Below are 25,745 nucleotides of genomic sequence, written 5' to 3' on the forward strand. Positions count from 1 at the left end.
TGAGTTTAATTTGCTTTTCTTTTTCTAGTTCCTTATAGTGTACAGTTAGGTTGTTGATTTCAGATTGTTCTTTTTATTTAACAAATACATTTACTGCTATAAATTGCCCTCTGAGCACTGCTCTTTATGCATATAAGTTTTACATGCTATGTTTTCATTTTCAGTTGTCTCAAGATATTTTTAAATTTTTACTGTGATTTCTTCTTTGAAATATTGACTGTTCAAGAGTATGTTGTTCAGTTTCCTAGTCTGTAAATTTCCCATCTTTCTTCTATTATTGATTTGTGATTCCATTCCATAGTGATGCAAAAAGATGCTTTGTACAATTTCAGTGTTTTAAAATTTATTAAGATTTGCTTTGTGGCGTCACATGTGATCTATCCTAGACATTGTTTCTTATTCATTTGAAAAGAATATGTGTTCTGATGTTGTTCTGTGTAATGTTCTATATAAGTCACTTAGGTCTAGTGATTTTATAGTGTTTTTCATGTCCTCTGTTTCTATCCTGATCTTCTGTCTAGTTGTTCTGTCCATTAATGAAAGTAAAGTATTGAGGTCTTTAGCTATTAGGATTAGCAATTAGCAATTAGGACTGTCTATTTCTCCTTCCAATTTTTGTTAATTTTTGCATCATATATTTTGGGCCTCTGTTTTTAGTTGTGTGTATGTCTATAATTTTTTATGTTCTTGCTGAATTTAATCTTTTTAATTTGATAATTGTATATATTGCAAAATAATCACCATGATAAGTCTAAAGTCCATCACTATACATAAATACAAATATTTTTTCTTGTATTGAGAAATTTTAAGACCTACTCTCTCAGCAAATTTCAAAATATAATACAGTATCATTAACTATAGTCAAGATGCTGTATCTTACACCCCCGTGACTTAGTCATTTTATACCTGGAAGTTTGTACGTTTTGACCACCCTTCACCCATTTCACCTACTGCACCCCCCACCCCCTTGCCTCTAGCAATCACGCATCTGTTCTCTGTATCTATGAGATAACTTTTTTTTTGGCTATTTTCTGGTTTTTTAGTGAATTGAATCTTTTATTAATATATAGTGTCCTTATTTGTCTCTTTTAAACTCTTTAGGTATCTAATAAATGAATAGTATCCAAAATATTTTTAAAAATATTAAAACTCAACAACAGGAAAACAGCCCAATTTAAAAAATTGTCAAAGATCTGGGGAGACACCTCACCAAAGAAAATATTCTGATAGCAAATAAGCATACAAAAAGATGTTCAACATCATATGTCTTTAGGGAACTTCAAATTAAAATAACAGTGAGATACCACTATATACCTATTAGGATGACTAAATTCATAAGCCCTCACAGCACCAAATGCTGGCAAAGATGTAGAACAATCGAAACTCATTCATTAATGATAGGAATGCAAAATGGTACAGTGGTACAGAGCTTTGGAAGACAGTTTGTCAGTATGTTACAGGACTAAACTACTCATAACATGATCCAGCAACCCACAAGCCCATTTGGTATTTATCCAAATGAGTTGAAAATTTATGTCCACATGAAAATCTACACATGACTGTTTATAACAGCTTTATTCATGATTGCCAAAATGCAGAGGCAACCACAATGTCCTACAATAGGTGAATGGATAAGCAGTGGTATATCCATATAGATGGGTATTTTCAGTGAGAAAAACAAATGACTGGAAGACTGAAGGAAATTTAAATGCATATTGCTTAGTGGAAGAAGCCAACCTGAAAATGACACATTCTGTATGATTCCATCCATATGACATTCTGAAAAAATGTCAATGCTTGCCAGTTCCTTGAGGGGTTGGGAGGGAGGGATGAATGAGTAGGGTACAGGGGACTTTGGAGTCAATGAAATAGTTCTGCATAATTTGTAACAGTAGATAGATTAAATTATACATTTGCCAAAGCTATAGAATGTACAACACAAAGAGTGAACCAGAATGTAAGCTGTGGGCTTTAGTTAACAATGGTGTATTGTTATTGGCTCATCAGTTGTAAGTATTGTACCACGCTAATGAAAGATACTTGTAATAGGGGTAACTAAGGTGGGTATATAGGAATGCTCTGTAATTTACACTCATTTTTTTGTAAACCTTAAACTGTTTGAAAAAGAAACAGTTACTATCAGCCATGGTCTGGGAACACCCCTACTAGGAAGCACACTTGTTCATGCCCCAGAGGTGGGCCCACTGACTTATGTTCTGTCTGCACATCTGGAAGCAGCCCTATAATCTGGCTGTAGCCCCTCACAGCTGCAGTCTGGAAGCAGTTCTTCTTGCCCAGGGAACTAGTAACTTAATCACTGACACATGTGAAAGTGATCTTACTTAAAAATAGGGTCTTTGCAGATATAATCAAATTAAGATGCAGTCATGCTGAATTAGGGTGGGACCTAATCCAGTATGACTGTTGTCCTTGTAAGAAGAGGAAGATAGACACAGGAGAAAACACCATGCAAAGATGAAAGCAAATACTGGAGTGATACGTCTATAAGCCAAAGAGTGCTGGCAAACAGCAGAAGCTAGGAGAGGGGCATGGAACAGATCTCCCTTGGAACCTCCAGAAGGAACTAACTCTCTTGGCACCTGGATTTCAAACCTCTGGCCTCTAGGACTATGAGAAAATAAATTTCTGTCCAAATACCAATTCATATTTGTGTGTATCTTTTAAACACCTACACACATACAAAGTCTCCTCCCACACACAGTGGGTCACATGAGATATAAAATTCTGTAAACAGCTGCTCTTGCTCAAAGTATTATGAATGTATTTTCACTTCAATTTTCATAGATTTTTTTTCTTTTGACCAGATGAACAATAATCTAAATGTGTGTATATCTTAATTCATGTAACTAGTGGTAACTAGGTGGAAATCAAGTCCCTATTTTTTTTTCTGCAGTTACAGATAATACTGCAAAGCATCATTGTAAATAATTCTTTGCACACTATGCTAGTTTACCACTGGGAATAAGATTTAAGATATAAGCTATTTATGGGATAAAAAATAGAACTGACATGTTAAAGGACATACACATTTTCAATTTTTTGGATGTTGCAGAATTGCTTTCTAAAACAATTTAACAGCAATTTTTACTCTTACCAGTAGTGTCTGAGATGGGGCTGTTACTCAGTACTCTCATCAAAAATGAATATTATCAAAAGTGTTAAGAATTATCAGTTTGAAAGAGTAATACAGTTTTTACTTTTAATCCCTGAGCTTTTGTCTTTTTTTGGGGGGGGTAAGTTTTTTGAGTCTATATTCCTATGTATTACCTCTATTAAATTTTGGTGTGTGTTATTTTAGTTTTAAATATTGAGCTGTACCTTTATTTCCTACTTGTCTTTATATTTAATTCTCTAAAATTTTAAATAGCATGAGAATATTGTATTCTTTGCTAATTTGAAAGATGCCACGTGTTGGTGCCAAGGTATTGCTTTGATTTTTTTTAAATGTTTAATGTCCATGAATTTATTTTATGCCTTGAGTCATTTTTGGTAATTTATGTTGTATATTTCATCCATATTTTAATACTGAACCTAACATGGTATTAGTGCTTGTGTGTGTGTGTGTACACGTATAAACATATAAAATACATACATTTATACATACATACGTTAGATGAAGAGAAGGCTTTTTGGAAATTGGGTGTTATTACACCATGTTTCAGAGGGAGAATTGAAGATGAAGAGAGTGGGGAACGTTACAGTGTCCAGATCCTTGGATAGACTAGAGCAGATGGCGTCTAGTGCACAGGTCCAAGAGCTGGTCCCAGAGAGGAGTGTATCTATCATTCTTGTAGGAGGAAAGCCCGAGGATAAAGTCACCCATGTGGAAGGGTTCGTCAGTGTGGTGTTGAGACTGTGAAGAAATTCTTTCCTAGAAGTGTCCATTTCCTTAGTGAATTAGAAACAAGATGATCAGCTAGGAATGCAGAGAAGGAAATGTTGGAAGCTTGTGGGGAAAGAAGATTTGAAAAATCCTTTCCATATGTGTATTAGCTTCAGTTTAAAAGTTCATACCAATCTTTTATAAGTCAATTTTAGTGTAACAAAAATTCCAGATGAAAAGTGCCAATTTTTGATACTAATAATTTTTGTAACAAAATTTAATATTTTACATATTAAATATTTAAAGGAAAGTTCATCCTTAGGATACTGAACAAAATAAATATCTTAATGAGTAAATGAGTGTTAAAAATGACTTAGGGAGAAAATATGTAAGAGCACTTAACCCAAGACCAGTATATTTTCTGAAAGTTGACATAGTTCTATTATTTGCTACATTTTCTTAATTACTATGAGAAATCTGATTAAAAATTACTATTTTAATGGGCATTTAAAAAATGTTTCCTTGAGCTTTACATTAAGTTGTTCTGTACCACCATCAGGTTTAATTCTGATACTAACAGCTAAATTTACGTTTGGCTTTATATTTATTAATTCCAAGCTAGAGCACCTTTAATACCTAAAACTGACCTTTCATCTTAGAAAACTAACCTCTGGGTTAATCTGACATCTTGCGCTTGTGTGTTGTAGGTTCAATTTCATTTTCTGTTAAAAGCAAACAAAACAATAATCCTCAGAAAGACTCAGATGAAGATGAAGATGAAGATCTAATACCCTTTTTTATGAAATCGTTGTCAGAACCATCCAACAGATTCAGTGAGGAATTACCAGGTAAATTTATTATTATGAAGAGCTTCATGATCAGTTTTCATAAACCCTCATTATATGCCATTATTCATGTATAAATCAGTAGATACTTTGCATTCATGATATGTACACAAATATGTGTTGCATATATCTGTAAGAATTGTATTATTTCAGAATTAACTTTATATAGTTTACTTTATGGATTTGTACTACTATTAAGATTAGTGGATTATAATACTTCAGCTTGAAGGCTGCCTACTCTTTCAAAAGTAAAAAACTTCACAAACATTTGTTATTAAATGAAACATTTCAGTAAATTTCTGACAAAATGTTAATGAGTATTTTAACAATGTAACATGTTCTTTTTACTTCAATATCAGAGATGACAGCAGTCTTCCTCACATGCAAAAGAAAGTTAATGCTATTGTTTTCTATTCCCATATTATACTGTGTTAAACACGATACCTTTTCAGTAGAAATTCAAAGGAAAATGAGATTGTGGAGAGTTGGAATAGATAGGGCAAGTTTCCTAGAGACTGGGTAAATGAGTTCTCTTAGAGGTGTGATATAATACAATAATCTATATCTATAGAGAGAGAAAATTTAAAGAATTGGCTAACATGACTGTGGGGACTAGCAGGTCCAAAACCTGTAGGGCAAGTGAGCAGGGTGGAAAATTGGGTAAGAGTTGCTGTTGCGGTCTTGAGTCCAAATTCCCCAGGGCAGACCGGGCAGGCTACAACAAGTTCAGGCAGGGCTTCCATGTTTCAGGCTTGACTTAAAAAATTGCTTCTTCTTCAGGTAACCTCATCTTTGCTCTTAGGCCCTCCAACTGACTGGAGTTGGCCCACTCACTTTAGGCAGGGTCATTTACTTTACTCACAGTCTACTGATTCAAATGTTCACACATTAAAAAAAAAAAACCTTTCCAGTTACATTTAGATAGGCGTTTAATCAAACTGGACACCATAGTCCAGCCAAGTGGACACATAAAACTAATCATCACAGAATACATGGGTTGAGTGGTTTTAGGCACTTTTCAAAATGGTTCAGAAAAGGAAGAGCAGTTGAGGCCAGGTAGGCCACCGCAACAGCTTAACTGGGTTTGAAGTGACGAGAACAATGTCTTTTACAGTGACAATGGGGATGGAGAAGTTCTACAAATAGAAGTTCTCTATCTGGAGAACCATAAAATATGGAAAGCATTTCAGAGACAAGTATTAAATGACTCTCTTGAGACAGAAGATAGAATTGATTCCCAAAAGTTACAAGATTTATTTGTATCTTGGTAAAGAGAAAAATACTAAGACAGAAATTCTGAAGCATTGTGACTTTATGAAATTCACATTTGTTAAGTAGAGCACTGGGGTGTTGGACAGTGAACCACGTTGCAACAAAAATCACAAGGGAAAGTGAAATAGAGGAGTTTATTACTCACAAGTCCTGGAGCAGGTGCACCGCACACTTTGAGGAGATCAAGACAGAGTGCAGACAGAGAGGAGGGACCTGGAGCACATGCCTTTATTAGTGTCTTTGGGTGAAGTGCTTTAGAGTTCCCTGGCTAAGGCCAGATCGGTCAATTCAAACCAAAAAGAGTGGGGTTTTGGTGAGCTTTGTGGGAGTCTGATCTAAGAGAAAGGCCTGGGAGGCTTGGGAGAGTGCTTATCACAAGGGTAGTTGGGGGAGTCATGTTAGGAAATTACATTTACTTGTGACCATGTGGGCTGTTACCTCGGTCAACTAGGTACTAGGGTTACTGGGTTACTGGAGTCAACTGAAGACCCTTGCAGGCGGCTTGGTCACACCAAATAGATGCAGAGGCAGCAATATTGTGGCATTGTTTACTTTAACTCTCAGCAAGAAGAAATAAAAATGTCTGGGAGATTATAATGCTTAGCACAGTTTTGAACTTCCTGGTTTTGGTGTTACTGCAAGACATATACATGGCAATATCCAGTCATCAGCTGAATATTTGGAGTTATAATAAGGTGACAAAATAATAAAACAGGTTGTAAAGCTGCAGGGTTTCTTCAGTTGAAATTATGCAGGTGAGGACAAAGAATAATGACTGTTGTAGATGGATTATGCTAAGAGGTAAACCGTCATCAAAATCTAAGGCAGAAGAACCATGAAGGAAAATCAAGTAGAAGCATTTAGTAGAGTTTCAAAGAAAATTAGAGTATTATGGTGTCATGCTAATGGGCTAAACTGCAATGATATTTAATTTTTAAAAATCTAAGCTGTGGGATGACAGGTTGTAAGATAGAATAAGAGCTAGGAAAAATACATCTACAGATACCCCCAATTCTTCAGACAGGCCTTCCCATATTCCTACTCAAATGGGGTTAACCTTTCCATGCCCTGTAGTAACCTGGGTCTTTTTCTTACTGATTGCTCAGCATACATTTCTTTTCAGTCAGAAGAGTTTCTGTTACACAAAATGAGTAAGTTCTGGAGACCTCACGTATAGCCAGGTAGTTATAGCTAACAGGGTGGCAACTTATACTTGAAATTTGCTTAGAAGGTAGATCATTTTGTGTGTGTGTCTATTCAGGTTTATTAATTGTGCCACATGTACCACTTTGGTGGGGGTGGTTAATAGTGGGTGAAGGTATCCATGAATGGGGGCAGGATGTTTATGGGAAAGCTCTGAACCTTCTCAGTTTTGCTGTGAACCTAAAATTTCCCTACAAATTAAGTACTTTTAAGTATGCCATTGGGACTGTGATAGGTATTACATTGAATATACATCACTTTGGGTAGTATAGACATTTTAACAATATTAAGTTAGAAGGTAGATCTTAAGTGTCTTTATGTTCCATGAAAAAAGGATAACTATATAAGATGATAAATCTGTGAGTTAGCTTGATTGTGATGGTTATTTCACAATGTATATGTCTATCAGATCAAGTTGTACACCTTAAATATGTACCGTTTTTAATAGTCAGTTGTGTTTCAGTAAAGCTGGGACAAAAAAGAAATGACAATAATTAAATAAGAAGTTTTTTAACCTTCCAAATAAGGAAATCTGAAAAATGATGGTGATAACACCCAGTTTAAGCAAGGGTCAGGTTGAAAGAGACAATCCTATGCATTAAATGGAAATTTGAATTGCTAAAATTTAGAAGAAGGCTTTAACAATGTGTTTAAAATGTTTGAGAATTGTTTATCTCCTTTGATCCAATGATTTCATCCTAAGAATTGTTGGAATAAAATAATCAAAGACATACACAAATATTTTTATGTAGGAACATTCCTTATATGATCTACTATGTTAAATAAGTGAAATGTTAATTTTTTAATTTTTAAGTTTTATTTAAAATATTTTTGAGTAGGTATGACCTGCACATAAATTTTTTTAACTTTATTGAAAAATAATCGACATACATCACTGTGTAAGTTTAAGGTGTACAGCATAAGGGTTTGATTTACATATGTTGTGAAATGATTACCACACTAGGTTTAGCTAACATCTATCTTCTCATATAGATACGGTAAAAAGAAAAGAGAGAAAAAAGGAAAAACAATTTTCTCATGATGAGAACTCCTAGAATTTACTCTCTTAACAACTTTTCTGTATATCGCAGTATTAGCTATAGTCATCACGCTGTACATTACGTCCCAAGTACTTATTTGTCATAACTGGAAGTTTGTACCTTTTGACCACTTTCTGTCATTTCCCCTTCCCCCCACCCTCTGCCTCTGGTAACCACGAATCTGATCTCTTTTTTTAGGAGTTTGGTTTTGTTTGTTTGTTTGTTTGTTTTAGATTCCATGTATAATTGAAATTATGCATTGTTTGTCCTCCATCTGACTTATTTCACTTAGCATAGTGCCTTCATGGTCCACCCATGTTGTCACAAATGGCAGAATTTCCTTGTTTTTTTTATAGCTAAATAATGTTCCATTGACTATATGTACCACAACTTCTTTATCCATTCATTCATTAATGGAGTCTTAGGTTGTTTCCATGTCTTGGCTACTGTAAATAATGCTGCTATGAACATGAGGGTACAGATAACTTTTAAAGTTAATGTTTTTGTTTCCTTCAGATATATTGCCAGAAGTGGAATTGCTGGGTCATATGGTTATGCTGGTTTTAATTTTATGAGGATCCTCTATACTGTTTTCCATATTAACTATACCAATTTACAGTCCTGCCAGTAGTGCACAGGGTTCTCTTTTCTCCACATCCACGCCAGCATTTGTTATCTCTTATCTCTTTGTTCATGGCTATTCTAACAGGTGTGATATGTCATTGTGGTTTTCATTTGCATTTCCATAATGACTAGTAATGAACTTAAATTTAATAGTTAATATTCTCTGAATGATAGAAGTGTGCATATGCAAACACATATATATGGATGTATAAATTATGTGTAATGTGTATATCCCAGTGTATTTATGTATGTTTATGTCTATCTCTATATCTGTGTCCTTATTGATATATTAAACCTGAAATTTTATACAAAAAAAGTACTTTACTCTTGATCATGAGATAATGAATGATTTTTATCTTTTTAAGTTTTTCAGTAACTTCTCAAATTGCCATCATGAATGCTACCAATTTTATAATTAGAAAAAAGTTTTAATATGTTTAAAGCCTATAGTTAAACAATGTTTAATAACTATAATTTTTGTTGTCTCTTTAATAACTTATCATTAATCTCACTCTAACCAATAAATTCATATTCATTGTACATTTTTAGCACTGTAGGAATTGTATTAGTTCCATGACAGTACTACCTTATGTGATAGTCACAGGAATTACAAGTAGTAGATGTTCTTGTCCCTGCAATAATTAATTTTATGAGTCAACTTGGGTGGGTCACAGTGCCCAGATATTAGGTTAAACATTATTCTGAATGTTTCTGTGAAGGTGAGTTTGAATGAGAATTACATTTAAATCTTTGTACTTTCAATAAAGAAGATTGCCCTCCATAATGTGGGTGGGCCTCATCTAATCAGTTGAAGGTCTTAATAGCATAAAGACTGACCTCCCCAGAGCAAAAAGGAATTCTCCCAGTAAACTGCCTTTGGACAACTCTATCTGTTTCTTGGATGTCCAGCCTGTTGGCCTAACCTACAGATTTTGGACTTACTAAGGCAGTTATTTGAGCCATGCAATACAGTTTGATACAATACAATGCCATTCAGTGCCTTACAATACAGTATAATAATACAGTGCAGTGCCATGTAATGCAATGCAAAACAAAACACTCTTTTTCAGAAGACAGAAACTGAGAATTGCACGGGTCTTGGCTCCTTATTTCATAGATGGGGAGGGGGTATAGCTCAGTGGTAGAGTGTGTGCTTAGTATGCACGAGCTCCTGGGTTCAATCCCCAGTACCTCCACTTAAAAATAAACAAGTAAATAAACAAATAAACCTAATTACCCCTCCTCAGAAAAATAAAATAAAAATAAAAAATACATAGACAAGGAAATAGAGGCCCAAAGAGGCATAATGATCTACCTAAGTAACTTATTCAAACATAGCAGTTCTTGAAATCTTTAAAATTTGACAATATTGATATGAATATGCAGATAATGAACTGTCATTAGTCATTGTCAAAGCAAATGAGAAGTCATCTTAAATTGTAATCTAGTTCAACACTGAAGAATAAAGAACATCAAAGTGAGAAGCTGAACAGATAAGAACAAATGGAAAGAACCTGGGTTTGATGCCGGTGGAAACCCTGCTACACAGGACTGTTGTGGTGGAACAGGGTCTGGTTTCAGGATTTGGGAATGTGACTTTGGACATCACCGGGGGCAGAAAGGCCTGTTTTTAAAAATTTAAAAAAAAAAAATTGGGAACCCAGATGTAAACATTATTTTCTCACCTCTTAGTCTTGGTCAAAACCAAAATTCAAGTGAGTAAATTTGAAGATCTAATTAACTTTATTCATCAATTCATTAAGCAGATGGCATCCCATCTAGAAAATAAAAGCTACTCCCAGATTTTATAGAAACTAGGAAAGAGGTGGACAAGGAGGTTATTTGCAAAAGAAAACAAAAGATTGTTTCAGGGCAAAGTTACCTCTCTAGTGCTGACCAGGAAATTCCAGAAATTTCATTCCTGGGAGAGGTTGAAACTTCAGTTAACTCTTGGTTTACTGACCTAAGGGTGAGTGGCTCCACCTTGAACCTGTTATTTCTTCTTCTTTTTCCTTTTTTTTTTTTGATAGTTCATTACCCATCTTTTTTGGGGTCTAAATTGCTAGGATCCTCTTTCACATGCCCAAGAAACCAGGAAGCTCATGAACTATTCCTGATTTTTAACCTAGGCTATGTTTTTATGGTACTGAAAATGTACTCTATTTGAATTTTAATACCATATTTAGATACTTCTACTTAGAAGTTGTGAATACTTTGGCAATTTGAGGGGAAAAGAGTGGTTATGTTGGGGTAAGAGGTTCTTGTCCCAGAAAGAACTTAGAGACAAGACGCAGAGGTTAAGAAAGCAAAACAAGGATTTATTAAGGGATAGACCCAGGTGGGTGACTGCCCCGAGTTTCCTTGGCAAGCAAGTTATATGAGTGTAAAAATGGGTGGGCAGAATATTCACTGGTGGGGAGGGGTTTGGGGTCATCTTTCCTGATCCATCTTCCCAGGTGGGGAGGAGGGATTTTTCGTCATTATTTAGTCTTGACTGGGAAGTTGGATGAGGTAATAATGAACAAAAGGTTACATTCGGATGAGGAGTATCGTAAGCAAAAGGTTACATTTGGTCAGAGGTCATAATGATCAAAAGGTTACATTCGGATGGTTGGGATTCCTGTCCTGTTCCACCCTTCAAGACTCCAGAACACTTATCAACCCAGAAGGAATGGTTTTTTATCAGTCCAGAGGATCCTGTTTTTCTTGGTCTGTCCAAGGACCCCCATTGTTCACAAGATGTATGGTTTTCTGCCATTTGCCCATGTCACCCTTTCTCTGCTCATATCTAGCTACCTGCCTGCTCTAACGATTACTTCTTTCAAAATATTAATTCTTAACTGAAAAGGAAAACACTCTCATTTTTGTAGGGCACTTAATGAGATACTGGGACAGGCATGAGGCAGGGAGCTTTTCACAGTCTGTTCTCGTGGCCCTGCAAGATGAGGCTTCTTTTTTACTGCTCACAAACTGTGATGAAATCACTTTTCACCCTCCCCTCAGATCTCTTGACAAATGAGTCCATCAAAAAGACTTTGGAAATGATATCTGTTCATGTTTCTCAAATTTTTATATTAAGTATGGTATTCTGAAGCTTATATTAAGATGTGCTGTTTTTTTTCTTCTTGCAGATGATACTATTAACAATTATCGAGTCTGGTATTATCTTGAGATCCATAGCACTCCTGCACCACCGTTAAAAACTACTAAAGTGGAAGGTACTGCTCTGGTAAGAGACCATTGAATATTTATAGACTCTGTCTTTTTGCAAACAGTTGGAGCTTTTGTTGTGTTACTGAACTCAGGTTCAGCTGCTCAAAAGCCAGTAATTTGAGATGCAAGTGTCAGTAGAAGGAAAAGGTGCTTTAATCAGAAAAGCCAGCAATCTGGGGAGACAGTGGACTCATGTCCAGAGATCAGCTCCAAAGATTCTGCTCAGTCATGACAGTTTTTAAAGGGGAAAATTGAGTGGGAAATCTGAGTGAATCATTGAGGTGGGAGGTTAGGTTCTGCATCCTTTTTCATTGTGTGCCGACTGACTGACTCTTCAGATGTGATCTTGCCCATGTGATCTGCCTATAGGATTGCTAAGGGGGCTACTGGGGGTAGAGAGCTAATCATTCTTTAACTGCTTCATTCTTCAAGGCATGGTGTGCATTCGGGAGAGCATAAGTCAGGAGTTAGTTTCAATTTCCTAGTGATCTCATTCCTTTAACTAGGTTCTTTTAAGGTTAGAGGGGTACAGAAAAGGGCGAACAGGAAAGGGGCAAAAGATCTGCTTTCAGTTGTATACCTAAATCGATGTCCTTAAAAAAATCCATGTTAAATGAGCATATTTGGATAAATTATTCAAATTATAACAATTTTATTTTAAATCCAGTAATATGCACCTTAAATGCTTATAGAAAGGATCTTTCAATTCTATGGTATCGTAATGGCTGTACTGATGAGCATTTTACCTGCGTGTTTCAAGAGTTACTAGCGCAGACTTAACCTTAGCCTGTGTGCTTTCCTCACACATATGATGAAAACAGGATTGTACTCGCTAGACTCTTTCAGTATTGCTTCTCCCTGGTTTCTACAGCAGACCTTTCACTTTGAAATACATTTCAAGCAACTGTCATCAAGTTGGGTTTTTAAATAATAGTGACAAAGAATAGGATTGTCTTATGTGAAGTATTAAAGTATTAAATCCTGGACTAAATCCATGTCCAGGATTATTTGATAAAGTCAAATATTGAGAGTCTTGATTTCAATGAAACATGAGCACAGTATTGTTATTAATCATGTTTTAATTTGATTTACTTAATTTTATTTAATTATTGTTAGTACTCATTTATTTAAATCAAATTTTTAAATTAGCCATAAATAATGGTTATTTTCATTTTTAAATATGCAGGTGAATTTCTTCAGAGAGTGATTATTTAGAATCTTCAACTTTTGCTCCAGCATAGAAAATAGGACTTAAAATACTTTGAGTCTATAAATCAATTATTTGCTCACCTTCTTCTCCCTGGGTAAATCTCTGTTGAGGCATAGAAAATGGATGGTTAAACTACTGAAATGCACTCAAGTATCACTTGCAAAAGCTTTCTTTTCTATGTGGAAAATTATTTAATATGATGATGATAGAATCACTTCATTCAGTGAAAATGCTTATTTCCATGACCCTGTTATCACTGCAGAATAGAATCTTTCTTAAAGACTATTCTTAAATGGCATAACGTGAATTATGAAACCACTTGCTGTGGAAAATGATTACTGGAGGAAATTTTCCTCTGCCTTTGTAGGTACTTCTGGCTGGTCAGAGAATTTAACTGACATGAGACAGATTAGCAAGAGAAAATCAAATAAAAGTTTAATAACGTGTACATGGGAGAGACCCAGCAGAACTGAGTAACTCGCCAAATAGCTGAAACTGGCACCTTAAATACCATCTTTAGTTAGAGACAAAAAAGGATGTTGTGGGTAGTGTTGTGGGACTTCTAAGAGGAGGAAGGCAATTCACATGGAGATGAAAAAGCAGATGTTTGGTAAACAATGTTTGCTGGGCCAAACAGAGGCAATACGACACAGAGAAGTTTTAACAAACAGACTCTGCTGGATTCCTGCCTGTCTCTGCATCTAGTTCATACTAGTCTACGGTGATCACTCCCTTCCTAGAACAGGTCCTCTGTCTGTCTCCTGTTAGGCAGTTAGGGGGAAGGTCAGAAATTCTTCCTGAATCTTTTGGGTCTTGATTCTTTCCAATTTGAAATAATCCAAGTGTCGAACAGACATTTTGAGGTGGCAAGTTATGCTCACATATGACAGTTATCTCTTTATCAAGACACAGGAGAAAAAACAACTTTTTAAGTAGGTCCAGAAGAAATTGGGACCATGATGTGGTACTTCAAAAAGGGCGACATTGGCTTCCTTACTAATAAGGAACAAAACTTAGCATCAGCAGCTACTAGATTGCTTTGTCACTGTAAGCTGGTGTGCTGTACTAATTAAATGTTCACTTTCAACTGAAGTTGGTGAAGGGGAGTCATTTTCAACTAATTCTACCCACATAGGCTACCAATGACAGTGATGTTGTTGCCAAGTTATTTACATTTTCCCACCTTTCTAATAGTAACTACCTAAGGTAAAAACTTATCATTAGCTCTGTAACTTTCGGACATGAAGATTTAGTTGGTAGGGATGGTATGGGTTCTTTTAAATAATCCCATCAAATAAACCTCTGTGCACTTTTTTTTTTTAATGACTATATTCTGGATTGGACCCAGGACCTCAGGCATGCTAAGCACACACTCTGCCACTGAGCTATACCATCTCCTGTGTGCATGTCTTGAAGAGGAAGCTTTCTGAATACTTCAGGAAGTACACTAAAATGATTGTCCTCACCTATATATTGTTTCCTAATTTTTTTTTTTACTGCATTTGCTGTTTTTGCTAAACTTTTGAGAAATACTTTACTTAATCCTTAAATCATCAGCTGTGGCAATGGAGCTTCAAGACACTCAGCCTTCTCTGATTTTCCACCTGCATCTTAGCTTTTGTGGCATTCAACCCAATTTCCACACTTTCCCTAGAGATGAATCACCAGTTAGAATCTCTTAAAGCAGGGTTTTTGTGAGAAATATTTACTCCTTTAGGCACACAAATTCCGTTATTTCTTATAGCCAGTTCCAAAAATCAGATTATATTCACAGTAAACAACAATTGGTTGTTAGTAGTCCATTCTCTTTTGTGTAAAGTATTTAGTATTTCTCTTTGAATTTCCTTCTTCCAGTTTTACTGAGATATAATTGATATACAGCACTACATAAGTTTAAGGTGTTTAAGGTGCACAGCATAATGATTTGGCTTACATACATCATGAAAGTTTAGTGAATATCCATCATCTTATATAGATACAAAATAAAATAAAAAGAAAAAGTTTTTTCCCTGTGATGAGAACTTTTAGGATTTAGTCTCTTAACACCATTTTTGTATAACATACAGAATTGTTAATTATCTTTATCGGGTTGTACATTATATCCCTGGTATTTATTTATTTTGTAACAAGAAGCTTGCACCTATTGACCAACTTCATCCAATTTTCCCTCCCCCACCCTCTGGCTCTGATAACGACAAACTTGAGCTCTTTTTCTATGAGTTTGTTAGTTTATTGGTTTGTTGAAGTGTAATTGACCTACAACACTATGTTAGTTCCTGGTGCACGACATAGGGATTCATTATTTTTATACATTATAAAATGATCACCTCTCTCTTGGAAATTTTAACATGTAGTGCCTTCTGTTCCATTTTGTTTGAACACAAAGATCTCTTGTATGTCATATAGTTTGGCTGTGGGAGAATGATGAGAGTAATCTATTGCCTTCCCGTTGATGGTCACTATAATCCCAATATATAGCAATGAGCTAAAAACAAATCTTGAGTGTGTCAACGACACCTTATACGCTTTAAGTTTTAAATCAGTCGTAGCCTTTATAATATTTGTTCTATTGTCAGTGACAGTTGCATGACCATTTCTTTACCTGGTTTTTCATTCTATAAGTAACCTTCAGTTAAATGCATTATGTTGTTAGCAATGAGACCCAGAAATCTCTCCACAATCTAGTAAGAGAGGAGCTTAGTTAAAAACACTATTAATCCACTTGGTGTTAAGTATAATAACATATGAGTTGCCAACCATTTCCAATTAAGTTTCTAGTTTAAAATTTTAGCCTCCGTCATATGAAAAAGCTGTATTTTGAGGTATTCACTTTGTTATGTATTTTCTTCTTTCCTTCTTATTTTTATATTCTTTATTTTTTTCTGTGCCCTGTCACAGAATATATCATGAATTTTGCACGTTATTGAAATTTTTCTTCTTCATATAATGTTGAAGTAGCAAAAATTAGCATTCTGCTTTGAATGTATCTTGACAAATTGTGAACAATTCTTAAGTCAAATTTAAAAAAAAATCTCTTTGCCTATTTTGTGTTAAATAACTGTATATATATATGTGTGTGTATGTATGTGTGTGTGTGTGTATGTATATATATACACACCCATGTAAGAGATTGATTCTCTCTACATATAGGCAAATATATACATATATAGGTGTATACACACACACACACACATATATATATCTTATTATATCTGTATCTAGAGTGAACCTATCTTAAACAGCCAAGCAGGAGGATACTTCCTAGGAATTTGTCCCTGTAATTAGATAAATATCTGTTTGTCACCGCTTTTCATAGTTTTTCCCCCCTTCAAGGTTATGGGAAATGTCTGAATACACATGAACAAACCTGTAGACTGTTTAGGCATTTCTGGCTTTTTCACAACTCCTCAGTGCCTATCAGTGCGTCCTCACCCCACGTCATCCCCAGTCTGGTATTAGCACCCACCTCGATTGCACCTCTGCATTCTGTATGCCTCAGGTTGGGTGGTGAAGGATTGGAGATGATGGGGTGGGGGTATGAGGCATGACTTCTGTAGGGACAGTGACATGCAGATGGCAGTAGCAGAGGAATGACAACGGTGTTTGTAGTTTATAGCTATCTACCTGGGTCGTCTGAGTTCTGTACTGCTGACGCTGACTTCAATTTGGGAAAATCACCGAGACAGTTTATAGTTATCACTTCTTCTGAACTACATAGAACACTTCAAAATACCCTTCAGGACAGTTTATGTGTTGAGTTGGTAATGGTTTCAAATTGATTAAATTAAAATGAAAGATTTCGTTAATACTATGTCTTATTTAAATTAATATTACTTTGTTTTTGGAGCTCAAAATTAATCCTTGTATAATGAACTCATGATTATCTTCTAGGAAAGGATATGGTGAAAAATACTTCTTGCTAATGCATATTGAATTGTCATTGACTCAATTAGGCTTTTATGGAGAAAAAAAAACCCATAATCTTTATTTGCTCTGACCCAATGAGAGTAGGAAGTGATGAAGTTTTCATTACAAATACTCTGAATTAAAATTTTGCTCTTCAGAGAAGGTATGAATCTTTTGTTATTTTTGAGACTCCAGAGAATTAGGTTGCAAGGATTCTCCAGAGACCGCAGTGCTGCTTAGTGCTGGTAGTTCAAAGCAGTTGAGGATTGCTGTCTGGAAGGCTGCTCTGTGAAAGATTTTGAGGGGGCATCTAGACCTACTGGATAAGAAAGAGTGAAGTAATCAGGTAGTGATACTTGCCATGGATGTGTCAAGGAAGAGCGGTAACAAAGATGCCCCTTAGCTGCCAGCCACATTTCCCAAGAGATTTGGCTAACCACGTAGAATGTCACAACACATCTGTAACAAAAAACATACTTCTGTTATGTGACTTACAGTTCACAGAGGAAACAGATTTAAAATGGTTTTGTTTTATTTTGAGTTGAAAATTTATATCTGATAAAAGACATAGAGCAATTCAATATTCCAGTACTTTTTTCCTCTTTAGACCAGAGTTTTACAATGTACAGGTCTCAAAATGAACATTTTTTAAAAATAAATGAATACAATAGAAGAGAAGAGAATAGAAGTATCAGAGAAATCACATGTGGTAAGAGTAGGGACTGTTTTGTGAAACTTTTTTTTCAGTGGTGTGTGTATATGGGCCAATGGTGATAGAAAATGAATTACTCTGCTGGTGATGGGGAGGGTACAGCTCAGTGGTAGAGCATGTGCTTAACATGCATGAGGGCCTGGGCTCAACCCCCGGTACCTCAATCAATCAATCGATCATAAATCTAATTTCCTCCCCTTCCCCAGAAAAAAAACGAATTACTCTGAAAATCAGTGGTTTAGATCTTAGCATTTTTACTTCTCTGAAGAAGCTGTAACATTGTCTTAAACTGACGCTGATCTTCTCAGAAAAATATCAGAGTACTAGACCAGCACAAATGTCTAGTCCAAAATTTCATTTCTGGACAAGACATTTCAATTTTCTGTTTAAAGACCTGGGCATAGTTTCTAGGCCAATATATGGTTGTTGTTATTTGTTATCATGGCATATTCCTTTGGTTTAGTTGCTGATTTGTGTGACTCTCAGAAACTTTGTAGGAGGCTATGTTCTTTAACAGTCTTATAAAATCTGTCAAGTTACCTAGGAAATAGTAAACTTTGTGATGCAATGCCATTGTTGAGTTCTTTGTATTTTATATTTTTTCCTTCTTTATAATTATGAACCCTGGATATTTTACTATAGGAATTTAATGCCCATTTATTTTAGGAATCTATGATTCTAGTACGCCCTGAAACTATCTTAGATGGTCATTTTTATTGCATTCATAAATAAATCTGATTTGTAACAAATGGTATCTACTGTAATCTAGTAATTGTAAACTTGTATATATCCTTGAATTCCATCTTTCTTACCAGATGTTGTTTACCACACTAAATGCTATTTCCATCCCCCTAAAATATAGTATTTGTCCACTCATAGTTTTTAGAGGTAATCAAGCAAATACTTTTTCCATGGATGAAGCTGTCATGTCTCTTGAAGGTACGTTTTGTGAATAACTCTCTCCGCATCACCACCCGTCCCCACCAACTTATCAAGGATTTTTTTGTCACTCCTGTAATGTGATTTTATAAACTTCAAAATAGCTCCATGTTCTAAAGTACATCCATTTCCAAGCTTTAAATTATGACTAAAATGTCCAACATTCTCAAATTTCATTTGTTTAAGGCATTATAGACAACTGGTCTTTGTTAAGACTGAGATACATCCTGCCTATTTAATCACATTTAATACGTTTGCTTCAAGTAGTGGCGATCACGGCCGTAGTGGGATGAAATATGTCATTAGCCAGAATGAATCAGAATGCAGATCAGAAAATGTCTTGGAACCTGAAGAGTGCCTTCCAGGACTGAGTGGATGTAGCTTAGGAGGCAGGACAGGAGAAACCAGACAGAAGGAAGGAATCTAAACCAGGAGGGAGTCATATCATCAGCATAATTTGAGTTCTTAGTTGAAATTGTACCTAGAACTTGATGCTCATGTAGAGAGCTGCTTAATCGTGTGTCCTCTGAATCAGCAGCAGCAGCCACAGCTTTTTTAAAATAGAAGTTTTTGAGACCCATTCCAGATCTACTGAATCAGAATCTTTGAGGAAAGGGGCCAGTCCTCTGTATCTTAGCAGCCTCTGCAGATGATTCTTATGTGTCCTGAAGTCTGAGTGCCACAGCTAGAGGAAACATTGACAGACAGATCTCACAGTAATAATGGTACTAAAGAAAAATATATTTTAAATGTAATTTTGCAGTTTCCTTAGCATTTTGCTCAATGGGTCTCTTAGAGTATTTGTTGTTGAAAAAAACTAATGTTACCATGTACCAAGGCTAAACAAGGAAAATGTATGAGAGGTTAAAAATGAGTGAGATACATTCAATAGTGGATCAAGGAGAAAAATAAAACACATGACCTAATGTTGTGTAAAAGTTTTCCTTGCATTGGCTTCCATAGGACAGTGACTCTGTGCTGACACTAGGAGCTGATTATGTTTTTGTTTTGTAATTCTAGGATAATGTTTGTATCAAAATCCCTCTCTTTAATCCAAAAAGGAAAATAATTCACATAAAGGTGCGCTTATCGAGTGCTGCGTTTAGTGGTAACAGGAAACTTTCCCTGTTTCCATTACAATCTGTCAAGTCCGTCATAAGGTATACTCCAGCGACTACAGGCTGTAAAGAGGAAAGGTAGGATTTGAGTGTGGCATTATGTTTTATTGTTGATCCTTTGAAATGAATCTGTAAAATTATTTATTTGCATGCTGTAATCATTCAGATTGTACTTATTCATAGTTTTAACTTTAATACAATTCATTGGTAAAATGTACTAATTCAGAGTTACCGTTATTTTTTAGTGCAAAAATATTATTTGTTAGACTATCATGTTAAATAATTCCTAAATTGCTCCTGATATACTCTTTTTCATTTCACTTTTAAATAACCATATTTTTCTGTAAAAACTGAACCAAATGAAAATGATTCCATAAGGACTAAGGGGTAAATTTTCAATTTTCCTGGTGAAAATTCATTTATATTTTATATTCTCAATTAAATACAGATCACTAACATACACCCAAATACATGCATATATTAAGAGTGCAATGACAAGTGTTCTCACAGCATAATTATGAAAAACTTTCTTTGCATTGTGTATTCATGTACACACACACAAACACATAGCCTCTATGCTCATGATTAACTTAGCTTATAGTAAAATAATCAACTTTATTTGTTTCAAAAGTCATCTAATTTATTCATTGTAGTTTTAAAGATTATACTTAGTATTGGTGTGTACAATGCATTCCATTACTCTGAAGATGCCCTTTGCTAGTTTATATGCTCTTTCAGAGTTAGAATAATTCTTATTTTAATGAACAATGAATAAATGAATATATTTGTGAAATTTCAAAGGATAAAAATTTTATGTGAAGCATGAAAATGTAAATTATAATGTATTATAAAAGGCACTATTTTGATAGATTACCATTAGAAATATGGGTTCGTCTTCTCCCCTCAGTGTGACTATAGAGGCTTTGTGAGCACAGACTGAATCTTGAATTTTCTTTATCACCATACATTAAAAGATGTACTTTGGGCTGATACTGACTGACTGCCTGCTCTGTTGTCATCACTGGAACGTGTATTTTACATGCATACATACCTAAAATTCTCACAGTAACCGTAAGAGTTAGAAATGATTGCTCCCATTTTATAAGTGATGAAATTGAAGTTCAAAAAGTTAGGTGACTTGTTCAAGGCCGTACAAATAAAAGATGACAGAGCTGGAATACCAGCACAGTTTTACTTTTAGACTGTCACACAATCTGTCTCTGTCTTCCCAAAGGTGAGCACATACTGATGATAAAGGAAGCTCTCCAGAGCTGCATGTGACTATATAGCCTTCATATGAAAATGTGCATGTGTTGGACTCAACAAACTAAATTTGATTTATTCACAGTTCACATGCAGGACTTTGCTTGATATAGCTCCTGTAAGACATTTGAATCACCTCTGTTTAAGCATTTTTCATTGATTCAACAGGAATTTATTAAACACATAGTAACGATAACACTTTTTCTTGAATAATGAAGTGATTTTCTCACCAAAAATGGAAACAATTTTAAATATATCTACAAGAGTAGAATGTGTCACAGAGTAATTGTCAAATATTATATTTGAAACTACTTATTTGGGATTTGTTTTTTTCCTGCCAAGTTCATATTATGCACAAACTAAAACTGCTGACAAGATTTTGTATATTTCTCTCCACCAGCATTATTTTTCAGCCTCGTACAGGTATAGAGTTTTGGTATTTACTGAAGGTAACTACTGATGGACCAGAACCAGCCATACTGCCAGAATTAAATTGTGACCTTGGAAAGTAAGTTTGATTTAATAGATAAAATTATTTTGTGGAAGAAAAAAAGTTTATCTAAAAGAGTATTGTTATAATGCATTTAATCTTTTAAAATAAGACATAAATATATATTTTACTAATTGATTTACTTCTCCAGGGAAGTTTGATATTTAAACTACCCTGTGGAATATATATAACTGAATCACTATGCTCTATACCAGAAATTAACAAAACTTTGTAAACTGACTACACTTCAATAAATATATAAATAAACAAATGCACACTATCCTGTGGAAAACATGTGTGAAAGAAAAACAGCTCAGGACTTAGTAAAGAGAGGCTTTTCTTCAAAATGATTATTGCAAGGGAGGAAAAGGGACTATTGAAATAGTTGGAGGGGTAGTTGGAGGGGGACTGTTGCAATTTGGAGATCATTCACCTCTCAGAAATCTACAAACGTCTCAACAGCAAACGGAACAGGCTTTTTCTTTTCTAGGCTCAAGGAGGGGTAAGCAGAGATAACCAGAGTTCTTGGAGGGAAAGCTGGACAAGGAAGGGAAAATGACCAGTAGGGACTGATAGGAAAAAGGTCTCTCTGTGGTCAGTTGATCCCCAGGAGAAGCCCAGTTGGGAGGCACGTTGCACATTTTTTGTGCTTGCTCAAGCTTGGGAACAGAGTTCAGGGGCCTGTAGGAAAGATAGAAGGCTGACTAAAGTTTAGTTACGGCGAAGCGGAGGTTAACCAATGGGCAATTGAGAATACTTGGTCCCTTGGTTAATACCATGTGCCCTTGAGATATGACCATTTCTATTTAGGTGATTGAGTTCCTGTTACATGTCTGGCACTAAGTTTAGTGCTGGTAACCAAGGGGCAACCACAATTCCTGCTTTTAAAGAGTATGTCTTGATTGTGGTGGTGGTTTTATGGGTGTGAACATCACTGCAAGTGATTTATTGAGGAGGTGAACCCAGTAAGAAAAAGAAGTAAGAGAATAGGGAATGTAGAATAAGCAAAGGGAAGAAGCTAAGCAAGGGTGTGATTGCAGGTAGAGTCCCAAACTTGATCTGGTCCTGCAGAGGGCTCTGGAGCATAAATCACATCTCAGAGTTTGTCTTGGCTCGATGCCAAGATTCTAGGCTGTTTTTTTCTTTTTCTTTTTCTTTTTCTTTTTCTTTTTCTTTTTCTTTTTCTTCTCTCTCTCTTTTGTTTTTTAAATGGAAGTACTGGAGATTGAACCCAGGACCTCATGCATGCTAAGCACACACTCGACCACTGAGCTATTCCCTCCCCAAGGTTTTTGAACTCCCATACTAGTCACTATAAGCTTCCTCTGGATGAACTATAAATTCCCAGGCACTTCTGCTGTGGGGCTGAGGAGGCTTCAGGACCCCAGGGCAATCATCTGAAGGTCTCAGATGGAAGGTAAACAGCACATATGTGAAAGTTGGGAGATGGGGACAGAGACTTGGTAAAAATCTTCTAGGGAAACTAGGTAGAGTACTGGCAGTGTCTGCTACAAGTTATTTACAAATTTATTTCTAGATTTCTGTTTTTTCTTGTTTTAATATATATACAGATATGTGAAAACTATATACATGTATGTAGGTACAGTTGTTAATAAATGTAAGAAAGTCTTGTGAAAATACTGGGCTGAACCAATTTTACAGTCATGTTTTTTTTTATCCTACTAAAAATTGTTTACCTTTTTTCTTTCTTTTTATGTCTTTGAGTTTCTTTAACATGTTTTCCTAAAACTTAATTTCTTTTTATCTAAGTCAAACTGTATATAGTTTAAAGTCACATAGTATTAAAAGATGTTTGATAGTCACTATTTTTTTCACGAGTCCTGTCCTGGATCTTTATCTTCTTCCCAAGTTTGCATGGTGTTTAATTGTACCCAATTGCCTTACAATTCTTGAAGATACATATTGGTGTGGCTCTATTTTTGTAAATTCTTTTCTGGATAGGTGGGGTCTCTTTCAATATGGAAACACTGAGATATTCTAACACACCTGTAGAATGGCTAGAAGTTTGAAATCAAGGTTTCAGCAGGACTATGCTTACTGTGAGACCAAAAAGGGAGACTCCTTCTTGTCTCTTCTGGCTTCTGGCCATCTTTGGTGTTCCTTGACTTATAGATGCATCTTTACCTCCATTCTCATATGGTCATCTTCTCATGTGTCTTTACATCATCTTCTTATAAGGATACTAATCATGTTGGATTAAAGTGCACCCTACTCCAGTATGACCACAGCTTAACTAATTACATCTGAAATGACCCTCTTCCAAATAAGGTCACATTCTGAGGTGTTGAGAGTTAGAACCTCCCTGTATCTTTTAGGGGGATGCAGTTCAACCCATAATAGTCATCAAGTTTGTGAAGTTATTGTTGAACAAGATTATGAACAACTTCACTACCTTTGTTTTTCCTTCCAGGTTTGCCACTGAGATAATTCATGTAGACAATCCTACACATGAAACTTTAGAATTGCAAGCAACGAACAGTAATCCTGATCATTTTGTCCTGGAGATTAACCGGTCACCAGTAAGTATATTCAGAAAGCCAAGCAACCTACCACTACTAGAACATTTTCCAATTCTGATTTGGGGACACCGTGGAGTATTAGCATTTGAATTATTAATCAGGTTTCAAATGATAAAATTTTTAAATATCACACACATATATATATCCCCAATTTTAATTTTATCAAGAAAACCAATATCATGTCCCTATTAATTTTTAAAATTATATGTGCTGGATTAATGCTCATTATCACTGAACTCTAAGTAAACTGGTTGTGCTTTATTTCTGACCCTTTTGGTAACCAGTTTTTGCAGTAGTTTCCCAATACTATGATTTTGACTCAACAGTCAATCTATGTGTCCAAGTCTCAAGAGGCCAGTTCTTTTTAGCCTTTCCTGAGCTCCTACCACCACTCCCTCTCTACTTCCTGACAGTGCTGACAGCACCTCTCTCCTTTCTCTGCCCCATTTTCGCATTCCTTGATCCCTGGCAGAGACTAGAGCTGGTCAGTGGGCCTCAATCACTCTCTCCTCCAAGTAGCAAAACAAGATCTGAAGGTTTAGCATCCCTGCCTATATTTCCAAAACATATGATACCAAATATGGAAAGTGAATGCCAAAGCATGCTTTCATTAAACTTCAAAATGATAATTGCAATAGATTATTTTCTTCAGAGGACCTCACGGTCCTCATGAAGCCCTTATTAAGTAGATGAGATATTTAAATGAAGGCTTTTACTGTTTGCTCTTTGATGATTGTTCAACAAATCTACAATGTGATTTCTTCATTTATATTTTGAACACCTGTCTCTTGTCACTCACTGGTTGCCAGCTAATATCATGATAAGAAACTTGTTCTTAACTGCCATAATGTGTCAGATCACATGTTGCTAAGTATTACATTGCTAAAATTGGTGTATATAGTTTAATCTTAGAAAAATTATATTAAAATATGCACACGTATTTGTATTACTTAACACCATATTTTCCATAAATTAAACAGAATATGATGTTCACACTATAGTTTACATATAACTGAACTTATTCATTAGTCAGTGGTGTTTTCATGTCCTTTGTATCACAACTTTAATGGAAGAATCTAATCTGTGGCCCAAGAGAAAATAAATGCATTATATTACAAACGCCTTCTTATACTGCATAATGAAAAAGATGGTCTCCGCTTAACATTTCCAACCATGGCTTTCTAGTCCATTCGTTCTTTTATACACTTAGCAAATATTATTGAGCCCTGAATAAACAATTAACTTTAATATTAAGAAACAGCTCAAAAACAAATTTATAGATGAGAAAAACACCAGTATATGTTATAGAACAAATAGGAACACACATTAATGGTAATGATAATAAATGGAAAGTATACTATTTATGTATATAGGTTTATAATGTATATATCACTTTACACACACACACACACACACACACACACACACACACACACATATGTATATGTAACTTTACACCTGGTTTTGTTGCATAATATTCACGTTTACATGTTAAGGATTTTTAAATATTGGTGATGAGCCATAAA

General features: G+C 35.3%; 1 protein-coding gene and 1 non-coding gene across 2 annotated transcripts in view; both read left to right on the plus strand.

The window, feature by feature from the left end:
• The window catches only part of CFAP47 (cilia and flagella associated protein 47), a 421,952-nt gene that overhangs the window by 306,944 nt on the left and 89,263 nt on the right, over nucleotides 1-25,745 (plus strand). The window contains exons 50-54 of the mRNA XM_072956043.1: nucleotides 4,552-4,692; nucleotides 11,960-12,057; nucleotides 19,829-20,004; nucleotides 21,590-21,697; nucleotides 24,111-24,219. Of these exons, the coding sequence (XP_072812144.1) occupies nucleotides 4,552-4,692; nucleotides 11,960-12,057; nucleotides 19,829-20,004; nucleotides 21,590-21,697; nucleotides 24,111-24,219 (632 nt within the window). The remainder of the gene's footprint in view (nucleotides 1-4,551; nucleotides 4,693-11,959; nucleotides 12,058-19,828; nucleotides 20,005-21,589; nucleotides 21,698-24,110; nucleotides 24,220-25,745) is intronic.
• Nucleotides 9,953-10,024, plus strand: TRNAT-AGU (transfer RNA threonine (anticodon AGU)). The gene has a single exon. It is a non-coding gene; the product is annotated as a tRNA-Thr (tRNA).

Source organism: Vicugna pacos, chromosome X (assembly GCF_048564905.1).
Source record: "Vicugna pacos chromosome X, VicPac4, whole genome shotgun sequence".
Classification (NCBI taxonomy): Eukaryota; Metazoa; Chordata; class Mammalia; order Artiodactyla; family Camelidae; genus Vicugna; species Vicugna pacos.